Source organism: Dipodomys merriami, unplaced genomic scaffold (genome assembly GCF_024711535.1).
Source record: "Dipodomys merriami isolate MVZ:Mamm:240054 unplaced genomic scaffold, mDipMer1.0.p SCAF_49, whole genome shotgun sequence".
Lineage (NCBI taxonomy): Eukaryota > Metazoa > Chordata > Mammalia > Rodentia > Heteromyidae > Dipodomys > Dipodomys merriami.
The window spans coordinates 69,235-96,905 of record NW_027206057.1 but is presented as its reverse complement, the minus strand read 5'-3'; the positions used below and the strand labels follow the sequence as shown (position 1 = coordinate 96,905).

General features: G+C 34.7%; 1 protein-coding gene across 6 annotated transcripts in view; it reads right to left on the bottom strand.

Moving 5' to 3' along the window:
• Positions 1 to 27,671, bottom strand: part of Gulp1 (GULP PTB domain containing engulfment adaptor 1) — a 151,138-nt gene that overhangs the window by 69,989 nt on the left and 53,478 nt on the right. For all 6 annotated transcript variants that reach the window (XM_069995619.1, XM_069995622.1, XM_069995620.1 and 3 more), the window contains exons 2-3: positions 19,059 to 19,133; positions 13,810 to 13,871 (exon numbers count right to left, since the gene is read on the bottom strand). In XM_069995619.1, coding sequence (XP_069851720.1) covers positions 13,810 to 13,871; positions 19,059 to 19,086 — 90 coding nt within the window. In that variant the 5' untranslated portion in view covers positions 19,087 to 19,133. The remainder of the gene's footprint in view (positions 1 to 13,809; positions 13,872 to 19,058; positions 19,134 to 27,671) is intronic.

Below are 27,671 nucleotides of genomic sequence, written 5' to 3'. Positions count from 1 at the left end.
AGTAAGCCAGGCCCAAAGAAACATAGGTCCCATGGTTTCCCTTATTAGCAATTACTAGTATATGTCTGAGACAAGCAGAAATGGTCAGATAAGTTGATGTTAGGCGAAATGAACACCAAGATAAGGACTCAAATGTTTTTTCTTTCTTGTGATTGTTTCTAACATATTTATAAGATGATTTTTTTGTTGCTTTGTATGTCCCTCCCCCACAATATATACCCTGTTTTCACTGTATTTGATGTTGGTATAATTTGCGGAAGGGAAGGGAAAAAACAAATTGTCTAAATAGGGATACAGGTGGACCCATGGCAACAATGAGATGTACAAGACCTTATGTTGAAAAATGAACTTTACAACTTGGCCGTGGGGGGGGGGGGGCACTAACGGGGAGTAGGTGTGGGGTGGGGTGGTGGGGGGAGATAGGAAGGGATGGGAAGGAGAAACAAAGGAGGAGGCAACAATGCTTGATAAGAAATGTACTCATTACCTTGTCCATGTAATTGTAAGCCCTCTGTACGATATTTTCACAATTTAAAAAAAAAAACGTTGAGGTTGGGAAAGTAAGTTAATCACAGGCCACCTGTAGTTACAGGAATCAATTAAGGAAAATAAAATGCTACCGTGTGGTACCTTCCTTTGTTTATTTGTTATTAAAGTGTTTGAGAAGAAAAAAAAAGAACAGGTAGACTTTCACTATGATGAGTTCACTTGGGGCAGAGTAAGATGGGGGCTGGGGAAGAGATGTATGTGGACTGTGGAGTCCTGAGAGCTGAGGGTGGCCCTGTGCGGTCAGCCATTAGACCAGTGTAAGTACTGTCCACAGCTTGCAAGCAAGATAAATACAGATATCAAGAAATACTTATTATATACTTTTATAGCATTTTGACAAAGAATGTCTTTTGAGTACATTTCTGTAAGATTTTTGAAAAACAGTAGTTTCAGAGATTTGCCCCCTTGTGAAAGACTTTATGGGGGAAAAAGTCTATTTGTTTCATGGCAAACATTTCAGGAGCACTGAGCTGCACCAGGTACAGGTGGCGGGGGTAACGTCTGCACAAGCAGACGTACTCAGGAAATTTCCAGAGAAACATGAGGTCTTCAAATTTAAGTAGTTTTGGATGGTGAGGGAGAGAAATGCTAGGCAAAAGCAAAACTGGTACTGGAGACAGACATGGTTATTTTTATATTTGTACCTATGACATCCTTTTTTTTCTTCTAGTAGAAGGTTGTTTTTCTTCAGGAAAATCTCCCTGAAGGAAATTTCCATCCTCCACAATCAGGCCATGTTGTCAATCAGGCCATGTTGTCTAGGAATGTATCAGGCTGCATAGTCTGGAAAAGACTCATGATTCACCCAAATAAATCTTACTAGGGTTAATGTGCCTGAGACTAAGTAGAGTAAGTACTACACCTGAGATTTATGGAAATTTGACTCTGCTAGAGGCCAACAGACAGTTGAAGAACTAAGGTAACTCAGTGAAATTTTAAGTGAAGAAGAGCTTATCCTGATGGCATCAAATGAACCCCGAAGGAAGCTAGAAACAACCCTCCCTATAAAGTTTTCTTTTATAGAACCAGCACATTCACTTTCTCTAAGCCAGACTGGGTCTGTTCTTTCACCTGAAAACTATAGAGCTCTTTGCAACATCTCTGGTTAATATGAGGAACCCTGGAGGTTAATACTTATCTGTCACAGGTCTGATTTGGGAGGTGTTCTTATGTGACATTAAGGTCTTTTTTAGAAGTGGATTATCTTCTGGTCAGATGTCTGAAGGTAGCACTCAGGAATAAGATCTGGTAGGAAATTCTTTAAGAGGATAGATGGAGATTTAAATCATTGGAGTGAAGCAGATTGCCCAGTCAAAGAAAAACAAAAGAAGTCCAGGCATAAATCTCAAAGAAGCAGTGATACTTGGGTACAGAGGAAGAACAACCAGCAAAAACAACTTGAAAATAGAGAGACAGGAAGAATAGCATGAATGCAAAGAAATTTTATAAAATAAAGAGGAAGCCGTTTGCAAGTAATTAGGAAGCACTTCACCAGAAAACAAGATGAAATAGGAATATATCTATTATATATTAAAATTGAATACTGCATTATTAGGAAGATATATAGAAAAATGTGAGATAATTTTAAGGTCATAGACTGGTAGATTTAGATATATTTCTCTCTATGGAAGAATGAGAGAAAATTATGAGAGACTAATTTTCTGTGAGAAAGAAAGACCTAAAGTAGAAAAGTGACAGGCAAACATTCAGACATAAAACATTGCACAAAATGTTAAGAGTCATTGGGTCCTGTTTTAGGGATAAATCTTACTGAAAAGGAAAACCAAAATTAAATGAAGGATTCAGGAACAAAAAAGACATGGTAAGTAGAATAAAGGTCCTCTAAATCCATTTCATATGAAATTAAGATCAAGTATCTACAGAAATATGATTTAGAACAAAATGGAACTGATGCAGATCCTGGCAAGTAAAACCGAAATAGAAAACAAAATGAGGGGACTGGAGCATGTTAGCAGGAGAAATTGTGAACTGGCTCTTCACCTTATCACTCAAAGATGCACACTGTCAAAGACACAAATGTGCTGTTCAGAAGAATGTCATACACTTAATGACTTTCATAATCATCTTCCTTTAACCTTAAAGCAATCTTCAAGGATTAATATATATATATATATTATGACAAGGAAATACATGCCTATAATTTAGTAACTCGTTTGATTCACTTTGAAGTAAAGCTCATATTACAATCACTTTTATAAAACTCTTTCTCCTATCTATTCATCCTCAATCTCCATTGTCTTACTCACAGCTTATTTAACAATTTAGATACTTAATGAAGAATATTAATTAGTAGATATGTGAGTATTAAATAAAATAGATGCCAAGTGCTTGTAAGGTTACTAGTAGAGCTGCCATGTACAATGTTTAATATTATGTTCTTATGTTTATAACCACTTTTGTACTTAATTTGTTCAAAAGAGACATCAAAGATATTGTTAATAAAAGTTAACACTAGGTCTCTTCTTCCAGGTAGGAATTTTTTTTTTTTTTGGATCGGGTATGGGACTGAACTCTGGGCCTAGGCACTGCCCCTCGGCTCTTCAGCTCAAGGCTAGCACTCTACTACTTGAGCCACAGCACCACTTCCAGCTGTTTCTGCATATGTGGTGCTAAGGAATCAAACCCAGGGCCTCATGCAAACAAGACAATCACTCCACTACTGAGCACCTTTCCAGCGCCCCAGGTAGACTTTTAAGCAATATGTTAACTTTAATACTTGTGTACATTTTATACAGGTTAAATTATAATTATTCATCACTCTTCTGGCACAGTTATTCTTACAAAAGCTAACAAATTACACTCCTACTAATGTAAACATTTTGGCTTATTTTCCATATACCTTAAATAAAAATGCATCCTTTTCTCAGTTTCTGATTGCAGAAAATGACCTAAGGTCTTTATCTCCCCAGCAACTTCTCTTTCTACTGCTCGCCTATCATAACAGTGCAAAGAGGAATCCTCTGATAACACCTGATGGACAAGGACTGACACAGGAGTCGACTTTTGGAATATAATTCAAAAAGTTCAAAAGAAAAATGACATTTCCAACAGAAAGAAAAATAATAGAAGATGAAAAGTATTTTCCCAACACACAACAGAATATCATTCTTATATGTAAAAATAGGCAAAACTGTTGTGAGATGAAGTTTCCCATTGTTCACAACATTAGAAGGCAAAAAAGAAAAATACTTTGAGTGTGTGTGTGTGTGTGTGTGTGTGTGTGTGTGTGTGTGTGTGTGTGTTCTAAAGGATGAAAGTGTAGTTCCTCTTAAAATGTAAGCTGGGCTATTTCTCTTGAAAAGAAACTCTGTGTGTGTGTGTGTGTGTGTGTGTGTGTGTGTGTGTGTGTGTGTGTGTGTGTGTGTGTGTGTGTGTGTGTGTGTGTGTGTGTAGTGAGCTGGGCTATTCTCTTGAAAAGAAACTGTGTGTGTGTGTGTGTAGTGAGCTGGCCCCTTACCTTATCTCACATCATTGGAATAGAAGGATAAGGAAACCGAAACACAGCTTGCCCTAACCTTCTCTTTCTAATTAATACAAGAATCCATTGGTATCCATGGAGGACTGATTGTAAGACTCACACAGATACCAAATAACAGATGCTAAAGTTCCTACATAAAATGGCATAGCATTTCTGTATAACCCATGCACATTCTCTCACTTACTTAAAATTATTTCTGTAATAGTAAAATGTGAATGTTAGGTAAATAATTATTCTGTATTGTTTAGAGAATGATTGGAACAAAAATAGTTTATATATGTTCTACACGTCCCCTTCCCTCCCAATATTTTCCATCTGCGTTTGGTTGATTCCACACGCAGATATGGACTTCATGGTGTGGAGGGCCCACTATTTAAAATGCAACGATAGCTATGTTGATTATGTTCAAGCCTGAAGCATTTCCATAACCCTGGTGCTTCTTGCCACACTTTACCTTCCAAAGAATTACTTTCCTTATTAATCTTATTTCTGATTTCTCCTGGAGCTGTTTTTTTTTTTTTAATTTGTTTTGTTTTTTGGCAGGGGTGGGGACAGAGGTCCTGAGGCTTGAACTCAGGGCCAACGCACTGTCCCTGAACTGCTTTTGTTTGCTCAATGCTGATGTTCTACCACTTGAGCCATAGCTTCATTTCTGGGTAGTTTTGGGGAGGATAACTGGCAATAAGAGTCTCATGGACTTTCCTGCCCAGGTTGGCTTCAAACTGCAATCCTCAGATCTTAGCTTCCTAAATAGCTAGGATTACAAGGTTGAGCCATTAACACCTGTCTCTTCTAGAGCTTTTAAGAAATAAAAAACTCACCTCTTTGCTGATTAGAGGTATTGGCATATGCTTATTTTGGTCAATCAGTAAAACCACTCTTGAAATGATATTGATAAATGCATCTTTGACCTTTCTGAAACAAGCGTTTCTTTTCTGTTTCTTTATTGTCTCTACTTTTGCTTTCTGCTCAGTTTCCAGCATCACACCTCACGTTTCAGACAGCCACTGCTTGCCAAGTGAGAAACCGAGTCACAGACTGACTTTCAGAGACATTCTTTGGGTATGAACTTAGGGTCAAATGTATTTATGTACAAATAAAAAACAAGTGATAAATATACCCAACATTTATAAAATTCCTCATTTATAACTAAGAATTCTTAAAGAAGTTTTTTTTAGAGACATGAGTAACACTAGGCCTTTTTATGTACAGATAAAAATTTTATGGAAGGATACTTCTAAGCAGAAGTGTCTGTAAGCTTTATGGTAGAGACATATACTTAGACTCTGTCAAAAACAAAAACAAGGGAAATGGTGCTGGGAATGTGGCTTAGTAGTAGAATGCTTGCCTAGCATTCATGTAGCCCTGGGTTCAATTCCTCAATACCACATAGACAGAAAATGCCAGAAGTGGGCGTTGTGGTTCAAGTAGTAGAGCACTAGCCTTAAGCAAAAGGAAGCTCAGGGACAGGGCCCAAGCCCTGAGTTCAAGTACCAGGACTGGAAAAATAAAAACAAAAAACAAAAAACACTAAGGGAAATAAAATTCATACAGAGTCTAGACAGTGTGGCCACAGTATAAGGGAGCCACCATACATAGACTTTATTTAGTCTGCCTAGCTCACATCTCTGCCAAACCTCACGCTGGTTTTAAATGCTATCCAAATAAGTGATGGACAGATGAAACAATTACACACATAATAGATGTAAATAGAGCAAAAATGTACATTTATTCTATTTGATATTGGATTCAATTGTGTTTCAGGTGACTAAGTTAATTTCTTTACAATTGAGAATAGTTTATTTCAACAAAAGGAAAAAAAATAAGGTTGTTGAATAGATATCTCCATCTAATGCCTATACCTATTTTTTCTACATTTTATAAACTTAAGCAAAGCACTTAACCTCTATGGGCCTCAAATTACTCTATTAAGGAAATGATGAGACTGTAATTATTAATTCTATGGTCTTTTTGATCATTTAATGATCTTAAGTCTGTAACAATGTCTTTAAAAAATAAATGAGGCAACACTGTAGTATACAGTGAAATGTTACAAATAACAAGTAAAATGAATTAGTTTCTATTCAGAAATTTCTAGCAGCTATATTACACTTTTTAGAACATTCTCATTTGAATAATAATCATTTACAATTATGACTTCCAAAAACATGTTCAATTATGTGAGAGAACTTGGGAGAAGGGAAGTAAGCATTCTCTTTAAAATAGGCATATGTTTTTCAGAAATTAAATTGATAACATACATCCATTCTAAGAACTGAGACAAAGTAATACTCAGTGTTTGTTGTTATTTTGTTTTCATTTATTCTTATGCTGTATAAGCTTATGCTAGCTATAAAACTATAAATCAAGTTATTTTATGCTCATCCTATTTGTTTTCACATTTTTAGCACTACAAATATTTTATAGCTTCCCATTACAAAAGGCAAAGGAAAATAACATTTTATAGATTTTTACTTTCCTCTGAAATGTGTAGCAGTGATGCTTTGGTACATATAAGAACATTTCAAATGGTTATATTTGCAGATATATTGATGTGTTATGGAATATATAATTTTCTCCTTGGGAAAAAGTAACAGCTAATAGTTAGTTTGCATGCTTATTCTTTCACTATGTTTGGAATGAGTATCAATTGTATGAATTAGTATAAGGAAAAACTAATGAAGTTTGTCGTTGTTGTTGTCATTTGTTCTTGTTGTTGTTGTTCTGGTCCTGAGGCTTGAATTCGGCCTGAGCACTGTCCCTGAGCTTTAGTGCTCTATCACTTGAGTTATAGCTCCACTTCCAGCATTTTGCTGGTTAATCGGAGATAAAACTCTCATAGTATTTCCTGCCCATGATCTTCAAAGCTCAGCCTTCTGAGTAGCTAGGATTACAGGACTGAGTTATCAGAACCTGCCAAACAGGATTTTAAGGCTCCATATGAAGTTGATTTTTAAAGTCCAAAGTTCTGAGATAGACTAGAAACCCATTTATATGAAATGCAACAGAACTCTTCACAGTTTCATTTATTTGTTTTACATCCCTTTTGGTAATAACTAGAAAATTGGCAAGTGTGTATGTTTTATTATTATTATACTCCTATAAAGCAGTTTATGAATTTGGAACTCTAATTCCTTTCGAAAGTTACACATTGATTAAAAATTAAAGACTTTTGATTAAATTTTAGTGATTCACAAAGTACAATTTGAGTATGTCTTCTTTCCTGTTATTCTCTTTTGTTGACATATTAGCAGATACCATTTATTTCTAAGGTCTGAGTTTTCTTCCATTAACTATTATACCAATATTAATATTTTATTGAGCATTAATTAGTCACAAATTCACCAAAATAATTTAAGAAACATTAGTAAAATAAGTTATATTAACATCTTTCTTTTGTATGACTCATTGAGCCATATAATGTAACTTTGTTCTCTTCATTAATTTCTTTTTATAACCTTATACACTGTTAATGCATGATCTTCTTTATATGTCTACATCTCATTTTAAGACCAGGAAAACCTTTACCTTACCTCTCCCTCCAGAATTCAGTGGTAGAAAATTCAGCGTATTGGGAAAATAAAACCAAAGTGATGCTTGTCTTTAATGGTCTCTTACATGTAAACCCCCTAGCTGAAAATATCGGGGCCGCTTTTCACCCTTCAGTCATACACTTAGCATGACTGACATCATGGGTTATTACGTATATGCATTACAAGTAGCTCATTCTCTGCTTTTTAGAAAATAGTGCAAACACTAATCTCAAGTTACAAATGAAGAACGCACTCTAATCGCTACAACAGAATGTAACAACTACATGGTTATAAAATTCTAGTGGCATCGGTGAATATCTGGAATAGAACTTGCTCTTGTGGCATGCATCTCAGCATATTACATAATTTTCTTATTATAGATATTGTTAAATTAGGTTTAGCTAGAAATTTCAAATGTAAAAGCCTAAGATATGATTCTCAATCAAATATTAAAGATTAGAACCCTCAAGTTGTAACAATTTACATTTATCTCTGAAATTGAAATTTGTTTGATTTTTTTAACTGACACATGAAAACATAGTAGCTGAGCATGAAGGATTACATATGTAATTTCCAGCACTTAAGAGGCTGAGGCAGAAAACAAATTGGAGATCAGCCTGGTCTACAAAGCAACACTCTAAATCATCTCCCCTCCCCCCCCCCCCTTGCTCACTCTCTAGCTCAACCCTAAATCCTCTGTATCTAGAAATCTTCAGAGCCTTAGGACCCACTGAGAATGATTTCTGTACTTTCTCTTTTCTATTTGTGCCTTTTGGATGGCATTGACTTTGCTTCCCCAGTACACTGCAGCTCAGCAACCTGACACCTTTTTTCAGCCAGATCTTAACTACCTCCCCTTCTTGTTTATGTTCTCCATGACTGGAATTTGCTCTTTCAGGAGGTCAGGTCTTCCTGACTGTCTCATTCAGGCCTCTTCTCTTCATCAAGATCTCTCTGGACTTATAAATATAGAATTTCTACACAACTCTCCCAATTCCAGTGTCTTTATGAACTGCTCTTTTTGCTTCATAGCATCATTAACTGAAATGCTATGTTAATATATAAAACATTAACCTGTATATTGTATATACCATGTACACATAATAATGCTGGTTCGAAGTAATTTATTAAAATAACTAATTTAATAAAATATAATATTTTGTGCTGGTATAGCTCATCAAGGCTGCCACTAAGCATGAACCACTGGCAGCATTAAGATGTTTTTAAAGAAAGGTAATTTGTTAGTTGCTTGATTTCCCACATGCAATAATATAACAAGTAATTTAACTGCCAAACTCACATTAGGAAAACAATTATAAGAAATACATGGCCTACACAGAATTAAATAGACTTTTTTTTTTTTTGTCAGTTGTGGGGCTTGAACTCTGGGCTTGGGCGCTGTTCCTGAGCTCTTCAGCTCAAGGTGTGCGCTCTACCGCTTGAGCCACTGCGCCACTTCTGGTTTTCTAGTGTTTACTGGAGATCAGAGTCTCATGGAGTTTCTTGCCCAGGCTGGCTTTGAACCTCGATCCTCAAATCTGAGTCTCCTGAGAAGCTAGGATTATAGGCATGAGCCACCAGTGCCTGCCTATAGATAGACATTTTAAACAATTATCTATTTGGAAAGAAAATAGCTTCTTGTGTTATACATTACTCAATAATCTTTTTGGATATGTTTTATTCTCCTGTCCCAGGAAAGCAGGGACTTTAGTTATTAGATGCTATATCAGTTTTCAAGACATAATAGCAGCTCAGCTCAAAAGTATGTGTATGAAAGAATGAATCTTGATGTAATTTTGTTATAATACTCTGATACTCCATGTTTATGTGTATAGTTCAAGGTTGACTTTAAGATGTTAGAAGCAATGAAAACAGGTTGTAAAAATTACATATTAATCATCTATAAAATTATAACGGCTTTCATAAGCAGCTCTCCCTTTCACTATTATTTTATGTTTTGAATTAGTTAAATTTTGGTGAAGTCTTTGGTAGTGTTTAAAGGATGGTTACAATTTAAAAGCATGAGTTTTCAAATACTTTTGACTGCATACTATCATTTTATGGAACAAATTGATATTTACCATATGCACTCTGAAAAGGTTTTTTTTCCTTTTATTCAATTTCATACTTAAATTCATTCTTTCCACAATCCACTATATTGGTTTCATAACTCAATTATTTTCATAGTATCAAAACTACAGATTGAAAACATTATTATGGAATTAAAAAAATAGCAGGAGAGGGCTGGGAAGGTGGCTCAGTGGTAGAGCGCTTGCCTTGCATGCCTGAGGCCCTGGGTTCTATTCCTCAGCACCACATAAGCAAAAAGAAAAAAAAAGCCAGAAGTGGTGCTGTGGCTCAAGTGGTAGAGTGCTAGCCTTGAGCTGAAGAGCTGAGGGACAGCGCCCAGGCCCAGAGTTCAGGCCCCACAACTGGACCCCCTCCAAAAAAATAGCAGGAGATTACCAATGGTCTCACATCAAGGCTGCCACTAAACATTAAAAATCCAAAATAATGAATCCTAAACAGGCTAATGTTTAGTTAGTATCATTTATTATTTTACACCGATATATAATCAAGAATGATTATGCTACAGATATTACATGGAAACTTTTGACATCAATATTCTACAAAGTGAATGAATGTAGAGCACAAGTGTGTTCTAAAAAAAAATACAAGGGCCAATGGCTAGTGGTTCATTCCATAATCTTAGCTACTTTGTGTGTATTTGTGCACACATGCACATGTATATGTATGCATCCTTTTACTTCTATTTGATGGATATATCTCTGATTCAAAAAACACATTTTTAATACTTGACACTGTAGCCTAGCTCGTCTACATTGTCCCTTTAACCTTTTTTTTTTTGGGGGGGGGTCCAATCGTGGGGCCTGAACTCTGGGCTTGGGCGCTGTCCGTCAGCTCTTCAGCTCAAAGCTAGCGCTCTACCAGTTGAGCCACAGCACCACTTCTGGCTTTTTTCTTTTTGCTTATGTGGTGCTGAGGAATCGAACCCAAGCCTCAGGCATGCAAGGCAAGCACTCTACCACTGATCCACCTTCCCAGACCCTCCCTTTAACCTTTCTGACCACACTCAGCCCCACCGTACCTCTGGCCTTGTACTGACCACTGGAACTCCTACCTGGCATCCACTTTCATGAAGCAGAAATAATTTCCTGTTTTCTGTAAAGCTATAAAATATACTTTCCTATAATTATCATTTCAATGGCAAGACGATGATGTGCCTTTTACATTGATAGTTGTATTTGCATAAGATAATAAGCTCCACATAAATGCTCTTTAAAACTCTTAAGTATAGCCAGCACACAATAAACCTTTAGCAACTATGCATTACATATAACAGCATTTAGTACATAAATGACCTTGTATATATAAACATCTATATATATACACAGATATATGTATACAGATACATAACAGATACATACATAGATGTATATACATATATACACACACTTACATAGACATATATATTTATTCCCAAATGTGAAACACACACTTTGGTAAGTCCAGTGAAAAATAAACCATGAGTCAATAACTGCTAATATTTTCTGTGTAGCTAGTTCGCTAAAAATAACTCTAGTGAGAAATTACTATTATCATCATCATCCCTATTTATGGATGAATACACAGACACAGAAAAGCTAAGTGATCTGCTGAAAGACACACAGATGAAAGTGTTACAGTTAGGACACAAACCCAGGAAATCGACTTCTAGAGTATAATTTCCCTGTGTTAAATAAATCCTGTGAATAAAGACTTGGCTTTTCATGTGGCATACACACCAATGACAACTATAGAACATCTTCAAAATAACTCTACAGAAAGTCAATCTACAAAGAAGAAAATTCAGGAAAATAAGTTCTTAAAGTTTTAGTATGACTTGTTATATAAATGACATATATTATTACTATATATAAGGCCACATTAAAATGGACCTCAGTCTAAGAAGGTGTTTCTTTTTTTTTTTTTTTTTTTTGGGTCCGGTCGTGGGACCTGAACTCTGGGCCTGGGTGCTGTTCCTCAGCTCTTCAGCTCAAGGCTAGTGCTCTACCAGTTGAGCCACAGCGCCACAGCGCCACTTCCGGCTTTTTTCTTATGTGGTGCTGAGGAATCGAACCCAGGGCCTCAGGCATGCAAGGCAAGCGCTCTACCACTGAGCCACCTTCCCAGCCCCTTAAGAAGGTGTTTCTGTACTGTCTGCTTTAAATAAGATGAATTATAGGCATGCTCATGTGAATTAGCACAAGCAATTTATCCACATGAACGAACAGACTTCCATTGATACCCTAACCTGCAGAGTTAAAGTTAATAATAGTTCTAAGGATCATATAACCTTCCAATGTTTTAGAAACCAATTTTTCAAAAGGGTTCATTTCAATTACATAAAAACAAATAACCTTGGGTGGTTCACTTGAAGGATGTAATATAAAATTCTCTTATGATCATCAGAACCTGCACATGTACCTCCAAATAATAACAGGGGGTTGGGTCATAAGTAGGTCTTAGAGCATTTGCCTGTCTTAGTAAGCCACTGGTTTCAAACCTCATCATCATAAAGGAGTAGTAGTAGTAGTAGTAGTAGTAGTAGTAGTAGTAGTAGTAGCAGTAGTAGTAGTAATAGTAGTAGCTATTGATTTTTCTCTATATAGATTTCATATAGTTGATTAAAAGCTCAAATGAAGGGTGGGTGAGCAGGGGGGAGGATGTGAAGATGTGAAGGGATGGGAAGGGGAAACAAAGGAGGAGGCAATGTACTCATTATCTTGCCCATGTAATTGTAACCCCTCTGTACAGTATTTTCACAGTAAAAAAAAATTTAAAAAGCTCAAATGAAGAATGTCTATGGATAATATGAATTTACTTTGACTGAACATTTCATAATAAATATGACAATCTCCATGTTAATTTTTACAGGGAAGCAAATGAGCTCTACAATAATTTCAACAATATTAGTTAGAGAAGGAAAATATTTTAGAGCATTTCTTTTCCTGTGCAGTCAACAACAACAACAAAAGTGTAGTCACTATATTCTTCAACTCTCACTGCTGAGCAACAGCACTGGAAGAATTTCTCCTATGTTAGTCCCCACTGATTCAGATATAGACAACCGTTGCAAAGGTTCCCAAAGAAACATTATTGATTATCTGCTCCAAAAATAACTTCTAAATCAAATCAAATCAAATAGTTTACTAACGCATTGTCCTAAGTGGTAAAATTTACTTTCTCCTTTATGCAGTCTCCAAAGTTCAACTGCTTAAACCTGATTCATACTCTAACTCAAGTTAAAATCTTTAATTCACTTTTGTTCTTTTCTTAATTGTGAGAATCATTTCAGGTTTGATATTCACTAACTAAAAGCTAGAACCTTTCTTTGAAATCCAGTAGCTTGTAAATTTGTAAACTGTAGTTATTTGTTAGTAAAATTTAGACAGCAAATTGAATCTTTAAGGGCCTGGGATATGAATGAATCTTTTACTTCTCAATTAAAATGTAGTAATCCTCAGAATAAAACAACAAAACTTTTCATTTCCTAATATTTTCATTTGTTTATTCTATTGGGTGCCCAATACATTTATTAAAAACATTAATTCCTTTTGTTCTCATTTCCAGGTTAGTTTATACTTTTAATCTGGGCAATGCAACTTTAGGATGGTTTTTGATGTTTTGTTTTGTGCTAGTCCTGGGGCTTGAAAACTCAGGGCCTGGACACTGTAACCTGAGCTTGTGTTCTCAAGGCTAATGCTCTACCATTTGAGCCACATCTCCATCTTTAGCTCTTTAGTAGATAATTGGATGTAAGAGTCTCACAGACTTTCTCTCGCAGATTTGAACTCTGATACTCAGATCTCAGCATCATGAGTGACTAGAATTATAGGCCTGAGCTACTGGCAATATAAAGATGTTTTTAAAGAAAAGTAATTTTTCAGTTGTTTGATTTCCCACATGCAATGATATTACAAATTTTTTAACAGCCAAACTCACTTTAGGAAAATAAATACAAGAAATACATGGCCTAAATAGAAATTAAGCCTATATTATCTATTTGGAAAGAAAATAGATTCCTGTGTCATGCAATTTGGGAGGGGGGTATTTTTTCACAAATAACCAATAAATGTGAATAAGAAACATTTCAAAGATCAACCATTATTAGTAATAATAGTACAAGACAGTGAAATTAAGTCATACCATATAAACTATTTTTACCTTTGCATTATAAGGAATGTAATGTTTGGATAAAGCTTCAGGTGTGTGCATCCATGTTTTGTCTGCAAGAAGAAAAACAGCATTAAATTAAATTCCAGGTACCTGTGGTGTCACAAACATGGATTAACATTTGTAGGGATTCTAAAATGATGACAGCATTTCAGGGATCTTGCTAAATTTAGAATGAATAACTAGTTGAATACGAGAACAATGTAGCAAGAGAATGATTACAATCTTTTATCATAAAAATCTTTCACTTTTAATTTTTCAACATTTGATACTGAAGTTTTAAAATATAACAATATCAATGAGCTATGAGTAATATCAAATATACAATCTTATTTTACGATTAATGTTCTTAATTCTTAGAACAATTAAAAATAATGTAGTCTTTACTGTTTGTGAATTTCTTTAAGTAGTAAGACTCATGCATAATCATTTCGTACATATTTTTTCCAAAATTTTATATTAAGCAAACAACTATATTTGTATAAAGTTGAAATAAATCACTCCACTCTGTTAAAAAAAAAAAAAAAAGGAAAAACAATTTTAGGTTAATCTTTATGTATTTGTATAAAGCTGAAATAAATCGACTCTGTTAACAAAAAAAAAAAAAGGAAAAATAATGTTAGGTTAATGGTTTATGCCAAGTTTAGGGAAACACTAGGTGAAACTTACTATCAGGAGTTTTACATATAAATAACCTTAACCGCCATAATAGTTAATGCAAGACAATTTCCATAAAGTATTTGAAACAAGGTTAATTCAAAAGGAGGAATATTGAAAGTCACTATTGCATATTATTGATATTTTATTTGTATTTGTATTATTTATATTTTCACTCATTTTTAAATTTTTATTTATATCTTTCAAATAACTTCCCAAGCATTTTATTGAATAGTCAAATTGATTCTTCTTTGAAATTACATTTGTTTTTGGTTAAGACTTCTTAAAATTCACATGTATTTTGTTTCTGACAGTGAAGTTTTAATATGCATTTTATTTCTTTAGAATAAACATTATTATAAGTAGACTAAGGTACATTATGCATAACAATAATAAATATAGATTCAAGGAAATTTATTTTAAAACATTATAAACAGAACTATTTGACATAATTAAAATATTATTTTCAAACTGGAGGACACATACACAGACAAATGATAAACACCCCTCCAATGAAACTTGTTTATATGATATAGTACAATACTCATAAGAATTTCAAAGATGAAGCACAAAGGTTCAATACTATTGGTCTATCTCTACCTTTGGATTAAATAGCTGACAGTGATACCTGGGTGAAATATTTTTAGAAACAATGCATTCAAATCTCCAAAATGTAACATTGACAATGTTTTTAATGTGTTAAAATTTCATTTTTCATATAAATTTCCATTTCAACAATGATTTGCAATGAACAGAAATGTGATTAATACACGAATAATTTGGTTTAGATTTGGGAGATATCATTATTTTTGTAATAAAAGCACCTAATTATTTTTATAATGAAAGCACCTACTTTGAATATATTAAGTTTAAAACTAAATGCTGTAGGATGCATTGGAACAGCTATCCAAAGCATTCATTAAAATAAATAATTCATAAATATTCAATTTTAACTGCTCTATAATTTATTCATCAGCATGGTAATGCAAAAAATCAAAGTGAAGCTAGGTGCATATTTGCTGCATTTATTTACTTGTTAAATAAATGTTGTTCTATGCATTTTAGTAAATGGCTTATTTATATATAAGTGTAATAGAGTTTAGTACTTTGAGATTCAAAGAGAGCATTAACATGAAAAATGTGTAAAACAAATGTAATAACTACAGTTCAATCAGTGATTATGATGTTAGAGTAACTGTTAATTAGCTTTTCAAAACAGCTCAAAATGATGCAACTCTGATCTAATTCAGTCTTTTTCATAATTTGAGCGACTCTAATATCATTACCATTTGCAAAGAAAATTAGTGAGATATCAGCCTAATTCAGCGATGTATTTTGTAAAAGAAAACAAGTGTGTTTAGACACAAGATACACATCTTTTTCCCTTAGACTTCAGAGGCATTTAGTATGGTTGTATTGGCTGACCAATTACACTGAACTTCTCTAAAATAAGAAATGAGCTTTTACTGAAGCCATTATACTTTGTTTAGATACTATGCACATTATATATTGATATTAGTTGTTTCAAATGACGTTTGAATTATATATTATTGACTTGGAATATGATTATAGCTCCAGATGTTAGGACACATGAATTTTTTCCTAAAATTCCATTTTCTCATAAAATTCCATTTTCAGGCACCAGTAATCCACATCTGTAATCCTAGCTAATTGGAGGTTGAAATCTGGAGGATTCTGGTTTGATGCCAGTGTGGGCAGAGAAGTCTATGAAGCTCTATCTCCAAAATAACCAGCAAAGAGCCAGGCCAGAGGCATGGCTCAAGTGGTATAACACCAACCAAGCAAGTACAAAGCCCTTAGTTCAAACTCTGGTACCAGAAAAAAAAAAAAATCACTTTTCCCGTCTCAAAATAAAATCCTGTGAAACAGGGCTGTTAGTTAATACCAGGAATAGAATCTTAAAAAAACTAAAATCAGGACTGAATAACAAAGTTAAGGTAGAACTTCAGGTACTAAGTTCTAACTTGGTTGAAACAAAATGTTGGTCAATAATTTCTTGATTAGAAGATTTAATTCTTCCCCTCAGTAGATGAATGGATCAAGAAAATGTGGTATATATACACAATGGAATTCTATGCCTCCATCAGAAAGAATGACATTTCCCCATTTGTTAGGAAATGGAAAGGTTTGGAAAAAATTATATTAAGTGAAGTAAGCCAGGCCCAAAGAAGCATAGGTCCCATGGTTTCCCTTATTTGCAATATCTAGTATAGGTATGAGTCAAGCCGAAAAGGTCAGATAATGTGATGCTAGGAAAATGAACCCTTAAATATGTATTTTAATGTTTTCGTTTCTTTCATGCATGTATTTCTAATGCATTTATAAGATTATTTCTTTGTTGCTTTGTATGTCCCTCCCCCACAGTGTAACCCCCGTTTTCACTATATTTGATGTCAGTATAACATGTGGAGTAGATGGGGACAAACAAGTCGTTTAAGGATTCAGGTGGACCTGTTGCAACAATGAGAAGTACAAAATGTCATGTCAAAACCAGCTTTACAATGCCGGTGTGGGGGGGGGGGGAGGGGGGTATAATTGGGTGGGGGGAGGGGGGTAAAATTGGGTGGGGGGAGGGGGGAGGCGGGGAAGGGATGTGAAGGGTAAACAAAGGAGGAGGCTGCAATGCTTGGTAAGAAATGTATCCATTATCCTGCCCATGTAATTGTAGCCCCTTTGTACAGTATGTTCTCAAATAAAATAAAATACAATTAAAAAAAAAAAAAAAAAAGAAATGTACTCATTACCTTGCACACGTAATTGTAACCCCACTCTACAGCATCTTTACAATAAAATAACATTTAAAAAAAAAAAAAAAAAAAAAAGAAGATTTAATTCTTATACCTCAAAAATAAGATTGGGTCAAGAAAAAAAATAATGAAGTAAATAAGGAAATAATTGTATCTTCTTCTTGGTTGTCCACATCAATCCAATTTTCCCTATGGCTGGACTCCCAATGGGCAAAACAAGACAAACTCTGGTTATTCATATTACTGCCAGCCCTTGGGATTTTGCCAGTGAAAAACTAATCTGATTTAAGTTGTAATGTAAAGCATTTATTACTTTACTAAAACTACTGCAGTACAACATGGAATAGTTTCTATACTTTGCTACTACTAAAAGGAATAAAGTAGAACATCATTTTACTTTTGAAAAATAATTGAAATCCAATGCAAGTTATGGATTACAAACAATGTCATTTTACTTCCCTTTGTTCAGAAGAATAGCAAAATACATTGTTAGCTTCACAGGCTTGAAACATGCCTTAAAGGTCACATTGCCTAAATTCCTACTGAATACATTAGTCTTCTGTACCACATCCAAATGTTTGAACACTTAGGGACAAAAATTTTACATGACTCTATTGGAATATTTTTTCCTACATTAAATCAATGACCTTATAATTTATATCTATTTGTCCTTTATTAAACAAAGTCCCATGGGGACTGAAAGACAGGCCTCATCATGTACCAAGAGTTCTTAACTGCACTTCCTGTTCTATAGTCAAAATGCTGAGGTTATTCCAACCGTTCTACTGGATATATTACAATGTGTTCTTTAACCTTTGACACCGCTTAAAGAGAGCACACTATGCTTGAATGCTTGGAGTAGATGGGAACATGCTGATCTCTGGTTTTGGACTGTTCATTATTGTCAAAAAATGAATGGCAATATTTGATTATCACAGTATTGACTTTATTAGTAAGCCATTTTTTTGGCAATTTACACTAAGTGTATAAGGTAGAACATGACCTAATTGGTCATCACTCCTTACATCTGCAATCCTGCCCTATGAGTCATCTCTTCCTGCTTTCAATCATGTATGACTGTGACTAACAGTATTTGAATATTCTATCCAAATTCATTGATTTGTGTTAAGTAGGAGAGCAATCCTGTGTTTGCCACTAGCGAACCCCTTCAGAATGAATGGAAACATTATTTGAAGTTCTTTGGACTTTTAGGAAATTGTGAAATATTTCTTTGCTATGAATGTGCCATGAACTGTTTTGTCAAAGGCCATATTTTCCTGTCCTTAAAACAATAACACATAGCTACCTACCTGTTTATTTTATTCATTTCCTGATGATTAGACTACATTAAGCTTATTTCTCTTTAAACTTCCACCTAAATATTAACAATAAATTCATTTGACTTTATTATCAAATCATCTTTCCTCAATCTTCCAATATTATTCAATAATGCATAAAGTATACACACATTATACACACATGTACACAAGGCAAATTAATTTATATACCACAACTTTGCATATAATAAGAAATAAGTATTATAAGGCTAAGTTAAAGTTAGAAGTAGGTTTCAGATCATTTTATTCTTTGCAGTTTCATAACATACCAAAAAACTGCCAAGAACGTACTATCATACGTATGTTGTAAACTAAGTGCATATACTCTTCCACAGACAAAGATTGTCAGGTAATATTTGCAAACTTGCGTTTCTCCAACATCATTTTCTTGAGCTTATAGTTTAATTACAGGAAGAAATGATTTCTTAATAGCTTTATTTTATTTTCAAAGCAATACTGATTTGATGAGGTCTCTTACCTTTCTTCCTGCTGAAAGCACGGTTCATGATGAGGTTGCACCAAGTATGTTCTCAGTTTGATCACAGTTTATAGCCTATAAAAAGGACAAAATGTTAAAATAAATGAAAGCCTGTTTACCAATGTCTTTATGTTAATAAAAATGTTTATAAAGATTCAGGTTTTCTTTTTCTGGTGCTGTACTCTAATATACATAGGGAACCTATGAAATAATTTTATAGGTTTAACAGGCAGAGGTAGCTTTGTTGTTGCTCTAGAAAATAAATTTCCTATAAGGTCCACTCCTGGATGGTGAGCAGACTCCATCCTTCTCCCAGCAAAGTATCCACAAAGTACCTGCATTACCTAGGCAACTGGCACACCTGGGAGAGGTCACATCTGCATCCGCTGAGGTCACATCTGAATTTGATGTGGCCTCACCTTTCTCCTCCCATAGCCTAGATAAGGCCTAGCCCAGGCCCAGACACTCTTTTTTCCCAGGTCTCTTTCCCAGGTCTTTCCAAGGCCTTTCCCTGCCTCATGGAGGGCCAAGATGGCCTGGTGCCAGCCGGAACGATGAATAAACCTACCCCTTACCTGAATACCAGATGCGTGGTGTGGTTCTTACTCGGCTACCTCTTTTTAAAAACCTAACATTTCCTTCAACTGGCATTTTACAACCTTTCACTTCTATTATTTTCTAGAAGAACTAGTAGTGAGGCATATTTCAAGACAACTCAAAAACTTTTTTAGAATTAAAATGATTTTTTTTTTTGTTCTTTCAGTAACTTACAGTTTCTAACTTTTCAGGATTAATGTAATCATGTTAGGAATTATCTGTTTAGGCCAGGCACCAGTGTCTAATGCCTATCATCCTAGCTACTCAGGAGGCTGAGGTCTGAGGATCATGGTTTGAAGCCAGCTCAGGAAGGAAAGTCATCTCCAATAAACTAAAAAAATATCTGGTGCTGGGCTCAAGTGCTAGAGCAAAAGAAGAGAAGCTCAGGGACAGCCGTCCAGGCCCAAAATTCAAGCCCCAAGAGCAGGGGAAAAAAAATCTACTTTTATCATAATCTAGAAACCTGATACAAAAAGATTCAAAAGAAGTTCATCTGTTTCATTAAGGAACCAAGTTTTATGGGCTTCCATATTTAGTCAACAAATCTTACCCACTGTTCACCAGGGGTTCCAGTTAAAGACCACAGGGGTTCCAAAAAAGACCACAAAGGATACATAATTCAGCAAGCCTTCTCTCATGCCACCCCTGGAGTCAGATTGTCACTTCCTGCCCAAAGACCATGATTATTTTATCAAGTCTTTTATATTCTCTTTCTCCTGTCTTTCTTACTCTTGTCTTTCTCTCTACTCTCTCTCCTTTTGGTGATTCTGAAATTTGAATCCAGCAATTATTTGGCTTGCTTACTCACCTAGCACTCTACCACCAAAGCCATATCTACCGACTGATATTCATTGGCTATTTTAAAGATAGATTCTCATAGACTTGTCTGCTAGGGCTGACCTCAAAACTGTAATCCTAGGAAATGTACTCATTACCTTGCTCATGTAACTGTAACCCCACTGTACAATATTTTTACAATAAAAAAGTACAAAAAAACCTGCAATCCTCTGGATCTCATCTTCTGTGTAGTTGGTATTACAGGTAAGAATCAACAACATCCAACTCAAGTTGCTTATTCTTAAGCATGGAGACCAATATAAGAAGCCAAAGTTCCCAGATCACTCTCATGGCTCACACTCTGACCTCAATATACTGCATTCTAAAATACAATCATTCACCTTCCTAATCATTGGGAGACATTTTTGTGTCATTTGGCCTTCATAGTAAATAAATAATTATATCTATCTATCTATCTATCTATCTATCTATCTATCTATCTTAGTTTCATTTGTTATTCATGGTAAATCATTATCAAAGCCAGTAGCTTATGCTTGTAATCCTACTCAGAAAGCTGAGATCTGTGGACAATGGTTTGAAGGCAGCCTATGCAAAAAAATCTGTGAAACTCTCATTTCAAAAAAACACCAAGAAAGCCAGAAGTGGAGCTGTGGCTCAGGACTTCAACACTAACCTTGAACAAAAGAGCTAAGAGATAGTATCCCTAGAACTGAGTTCTAGGCTCAGTATGGGCTCCAAATCCAAATAAATATATACATTTTTGTTTTCCTTGAAGATTCCCCCTAGTCTGCTACATCTAGTTGATGAAAAAACAAGCAAACAAAAAACTAATTCCCCTTAAGTTCCTTTGAGGGAGTGAATACTTACTCCTTGTATATATTATTCAATTCTACCAAGAAACAGTGTGCAACTAGGGAATTAAGAGGTATTTCATTTTATTAATGATAAGGACTAAAGCCAGAATAAAGGCTGTTTTATACTAATTACTGCTAAAAACAGGAGTAAAAGAATCAAACTGCTTTCAAGCAACTTCAATAATTTCAAACTACTCAAGAATTTTTTGAGAATTTAAAAATTATTTAATGGAAAAATTCATCATTAACAGCAATTCCAACAATAACAAACAATCTGGCATTCAGATAAGTAGAAAAATACAGTCAATAAGAAGAAAAAAGATTAATGAAACTCTCAGAAATGGCAAAGAAGATAGTATAAGTTAAAAGAAAGGCATTTCTGTATAGCTAAGGAGTGGATTTAGGAGCAGTTTCTTAGAGATTTTAAACATACATACACACGCACACGCACACACACACACACACACACATGCACACACACGCACACGCACGCCAAATTTCTAGTGAAATCAGTGACAGGTTAGAAAGAAAGAAGAGTGAAACTAAAGACACAGCTAAAGCCAGGCGTCAGTGGCTCATGCCTGTAATTCTAGCTACTCAGAGGCTGAGATCTGAGGATCACAGTTCAAAGCCAGCCCAGGAAGGAAAGTCCGTGAGACTCCGATCTCCAATAAACCACCAGAAAACTGGAAGTGGTGCTGTGGCTCAAGTGGTAGAGCAGAAGAGTTGAGGGACAGTGCCCAGGCCCAGAGTTTAAGCCCCACGACCGACCAAAAAAAAAAGACAGATATAGAGATATAGAAATAAGACAAATCTGACAGAGAGTAAAAAGCTACTAGAAAAGAAGAAAAGAAAGGATGACTGTATGCTTATGGGCATCAGTTATCCTTTGTTTTCTTGATAATGACCATTCTAACTAGGGTGGGCTGAAATCTCAATGTTGATTGATTTGCATTTCTTTTATGGCCAGACATTTTTTCCTGTGGCTATTTTGACTTCTTCTGAAAAGACTTTCTTTAACTCATTAGCCAATTTTAATAGGGTTATTGATTTTTGGAGGATTTTTTTCTTAATTCTGTGTATTCTGGATAATAGGCCCACTGACAATCTTCTTCCATTTTGTAAGCTGCTTTTTGAGCTATATCCTTTGCTGTACTGAAACATTTTAAGTTGATGCAGTCACACTGTCAAGTCTTTCTTTGATTTGTTGTGCTTCTGGATCTTTACTCAGAAAGTTTCTACCTGTGCCCAGGAACCCAAATGTTTTCCATCCTCCGTCCTGTAATAGTTTCATGGTTTCATGTCTAACAATGAAGTCTAATTAATTTTGAACTGATACTCATGCATCCATTAGAATATTTTGTACCATTTGTAAAGAAATTTAAAGACCTAGAAAAAATTATGTTAAGTGAAGTAAGGCTGAGAAACAAAGAATCCATATTTTCCCTTATATGTGGAAGCTAGATTTAGCATATAAACCTATAAGTAAATACACTGGGTGGTAGTAAGTGCATGCAAATGTATTCATTGCAATACTATAGATTCAAGGGAGAAAAGTTAAAAAAAAATTAAAACATCAGGAAACGGGTACTTGAAAGGGGTGAGTTTGGCATCAAGGGGAAAGTCATAGACAAAAGAGAAGAGGGAGAAAATGCAGTGAAGAATCCAATGTATATTCTATAAAATGAAGATGAGGTGGGTAGGGGAAGGATGGGTGAGAATATTGAAAGTGGTGACATTGATCAAAATATATTTTATTAATAAACTGCTTTGTTACATGGTGATTCTTTTGTACAACTACTTAAAGTTAATTTTTTAAAAACTGAAGAAAAGAAAAGATGGAAGGATGGAGAGAGAAAAAAGAATAAGAGGGACAGATATATCACTAAATTATGAGAAAACTTGACATAACTGAACAGTTGCTGAAGGAGAAAGGAGAGGGAAGTGAGTATAATACTGTTGAAATAAAAGCTTTCCATATTTGATTAAAAATATACAAAGGGTGAACAAATGTAGCCCTGGCACTCACTAGTCACTATGTTGATAATGAACTATACAACTTGTGGGTGGGGACAGGAGGGAAAAACTATGAGGGAAGGAATAGGTGACATGGTTCAAAAGAAAAAAATGTACTAATTACCTAACTTATGAAACTGTAATCCCTCTATATATCTCCTTTATACTAACAATAAAAAATATCGCTTATCAAAAAAATCAGTAAGCCACTATAAAAGACAAGAAAACTACCCCAAGAAACAATAATGTGTCATAATTAAATAGGAGAAAAATCTAAAAATAGTGAGAAAAGAACAAGTTAAGTCAAAGGAATGATAATTTGTATGTATGGAGAGAAAAATAAGAGTGATTTTTTAAGGCCAGTATTTTCTCTTAAAACACCATTATAAATGTAGGATGTTGAAAATATCAGTTAACAATTCAATTTCATTTCATGTCTATAATGCCCAGTTATGTCCAAATGCGTGAACAGAATATTTCAAAATAAACAAGGAAAATGTGTAATTCACAATTTATTTATAACTTATGAAAACAGTACTGTCCCATGACATTATACATGGTAACAGTAGACAAATCCCTTTGTTCAGTAAGCAATGAGGATAAATAAACACTACTTTTTAGTTCTATACAGGAAGCTAAAACTGAGTAAAATAAAACTGCTTCTTTGTGAATGCACAGAAATCACAATGTTTTAATTTTCAAACCTTTTCCATGTATGTTAAATGTGTGATTCACTGAGGAAATATGAAAGGATGTCAGACAATTTCAAATCCTGAATTAACTCCTTCAGTTTTCTAACACTAAAGTAGTAGCCAACTCATAAAACTTCTCCAGCTAGGATGAACCAGTTTTTGACACATCTTGATTTAATTAGTGTCTTTCTAAATCTCCCAATTGTTAGACATCTTACAATATTCTTCATTGATTTTATGGCTGTAAATTGCAACTGTTTGCACTTAAAGATCAATACTGAGTGTAGCCAAGAAAAATCAAACAGTACCCAAGCTGAGAAGTTTCACATTAGCAAGAAAGGAAGCCACATGATATGTAGTAAAGAAACACAGATATCGAGTTTTCAGAAATAGCAGAGGTAGTGTTTTTTGAAAATCACCAATTAAAGATATGTAATGTCATTAGCTGCCTTTTCTCAATATGTACCTATATTACCTATATTACTCACAGAAATGTATTTGTTCTTGCCACGTGAATGTATGTGTGTGTATACACTGATACTGGACTATATTATATATGGACTATATTATATAGAATTCAATATGAATGGTTACTACAATATGATATCTTTCAAAAATATTGAATTTATTTGTAAATAAGAGAGAATTGGGTAGGGCTCTGTGGATGGGGTAAGCCCTCTAAAAGAGAAATATACCATTGAGAAGTTGAAGTATAACTTTTTCATTTAAGAGAAAAGCTTTAGAGAAGTTATGAATAGTAACTACCCAGATGGCCCAAGGCTAAAGGCGTGAAGAGGAAAGAATGTCTCAGTCACAAAGAGAAAACATGTGTGGTACTTGTTGATTATGCACATAACCCTCCTTGCCACATTGCTATTATTCCTCAGAGAGCCATCAACCGGCAGGCCCTTGTCTGTCTACTAGCATTCTCTGCAACACCCTGCACAAAATGGGGTACAAATTGCAAACCTTTAATGCAGGCATCCAGAAATGCTAAGTCTGTAGAACAAAAAGAAGTGTGGGCATGAATTTACTCCTAAAACAAAACTGAAGTCAAAAAACATTTTTCAATGACTCAGTAAGAAAAATGGCATTTGTAGTCCATTGGTTCTGACATTTAAAGTCATGAAACTTAAATTGCTTTATTTGGATAACACACTTTCTGCTATAATAGAATTTTGACAGGGTATATCACAAAAGTCATTTTCATTGTTGTTAACACCCTTTTATTTGTAATCTTTAAAAATTATATTTTATTATCTGTATGTAGTTGTACAAAAGGATTACAATTCAACACATCAGTATATGAGTACAATGTGCCTTTTAAGGAATATTGTTATCTTTAAGTAGTTTCACAAAGGAGTTGCGATCTGCTGAAGCAGTTTATAAATAATGTATCTTCATCTACATTCTTACCCATCCCCAATAAATCTTGATCAATGTCACCCCTTTCACCATCGTCCCCATCCCTCCCAAACACACCCATCCTTTCAATTGTCCTAATTTCATAAGATATGTATTGAAAATGACAACTGCATTACCCACTTCTCTCTTTATTAGTCTACTCTCTCCTCTCTTCTGGATGCCCCCACCTCTGCACACCTCAAGTATTTATTCGGTTAGACTGTAAGTTACTCCAGGTAATACATGTGTGTATATGTACATATGACCCTGTGTGTGTTTACATTTATGCTTATACATTAGGTCTATAACAAGAGGTTTTTCTTTGTTGTTTTTCATGTCCTATGTGCTGTCTTGTTAGTTTCGTATTTTTCCCCTATGGTTTCTCCTGTGTTATCAATGTATTTGACTTGGGTACCCTGGGTATTGTATACACATATATCTGAATTAGGAAAGGGAAGGGGAAAAACAGAGCGGTGAAACAAAGGACAAAGGGACAACCAATGGAACAGAGATACTCACAGGAAAATATGTTGGAAATGATCTATACAAATGCCGGGGGTGGGGAAGGGAAAGTGGGAGAAAATAGAGGGAGGGAGTAACAAGAAATGTATTTACAATCTTACTTATGTAACTGTAACCCCTATGTACATTGACTTGACAATAAAATTAAAAAAATAAATAAATAAGGAGAAAGGATGTGTCATTTTGTCTCTGCTGCAATATTCACCATAGCCAAGGTATAGAAACAGCACAGATGATAGTAAAAGACAAATAATCACAGCTGGACATGATTAATTAAACAGCACTTTATAAACATTCACATAGTAAGAACAAAGGAAGATATTTCTAGGGAGAATCACAAGGCCTCAATAACTATGTGCATAAGAGCATATAAATAATGCTTATTGAAATGAACTCCACGAAATAGAAACAAGAGGTTTTTTAATGTTTGCAGTTCTTTTTTTTTTTTTAAACTTTCCTATTTTCTTTGGTTTATTCTCTTTGAGGCTGTTTTTGATTTCTCTACCCTTTGTCTTGTCTATAAGTTTATCTGATTTAGGGAGGAGGGTGAAGCACAGAAATGGTTGGTCAAAGAGTAAACCAATTTAGCAATGTTACTCACTAGACACTGTGTTAGAAATGAACTAATCAACTTGGAAGGGTGGGGGGTTGGGAGAAGGAAAACTGGGAGAGAAGGAGGAAGGGAAGAATGAGCTTATATTTTTGAAAAGGAATAGATGGACCTGGAAAAATTTATATAAAGACTCATTAGTTGTAATAATATCTGGGCAATAATTGTAGAAATGTTGGGATACCATAAAATGTAATTATCACTTGCTTTTCCTTCTATCAGCCTGCAGGTGGTGCCAACTTTAAGAACGAACAGGATGAATATGCTTTATGGATGCTTTAGTCCTTATCATCAGAAGATAGAGCTCCAGAGGGGAGATACCCAGCATTCTCAAGCTCTCAGAGCAATCTCTTTTCCATGAACTAAAGATCATACCAGAATCACTATGTAAGCATCTATATTATTCTCAGCTAAGCTTGATAGGCTTCTGGCAATCTGTTTCAATAATTAGAAGTTGCACTTTTTCATTAAAACTTCTTCCAATAGTAAGAAATTTTGGATTTTCAACATTTCCCCGTATCTTTACTAGCTACTTTACCTAAAATGAGATGTAAACAGCTAAAAAGAATTACTAAAGACTAGTTAAACCACATAGTGACTTATAAATCTCCATACATTGAAATACTTATAACACAATGTATATAGATGGTTTCTGTGCACATCTAAAATATGGCATAGATTTAATAGCCTTTGAACCAGACTTGGAAGTTCCTGTAACTGAGTTTCTAAATCATAACGATGTTGTTATAACAGTAAAACTCTGCCTTCTGTTTGAAAGCACACAATAGAACTGTATCTTTTTAGACTTGCTGCTCTAATCATTGCATAAAATACATATCCATATCCTAAAAGTGAACAAAACCTTGTGGGATTCAATTATAGAAGTAGCATTATCTTTAGCAAAGCTTACTGAATTCCTTTGAAAGACCAAAATAAACAATATTGTTGGATGACTGCAAAATCAATGTGTATCTAAGACATGGGAATCATGAGTTGTAAGACTAGAATGCAATGCATGTGTGTGTATGTGTTTAATAACCAGTTGGTGCCTGAACATCCAAGAATAGTAAAAATACTTTTATTTCAGCTTCAACCTTTTTGCTTTTAATGTGGCTACTTC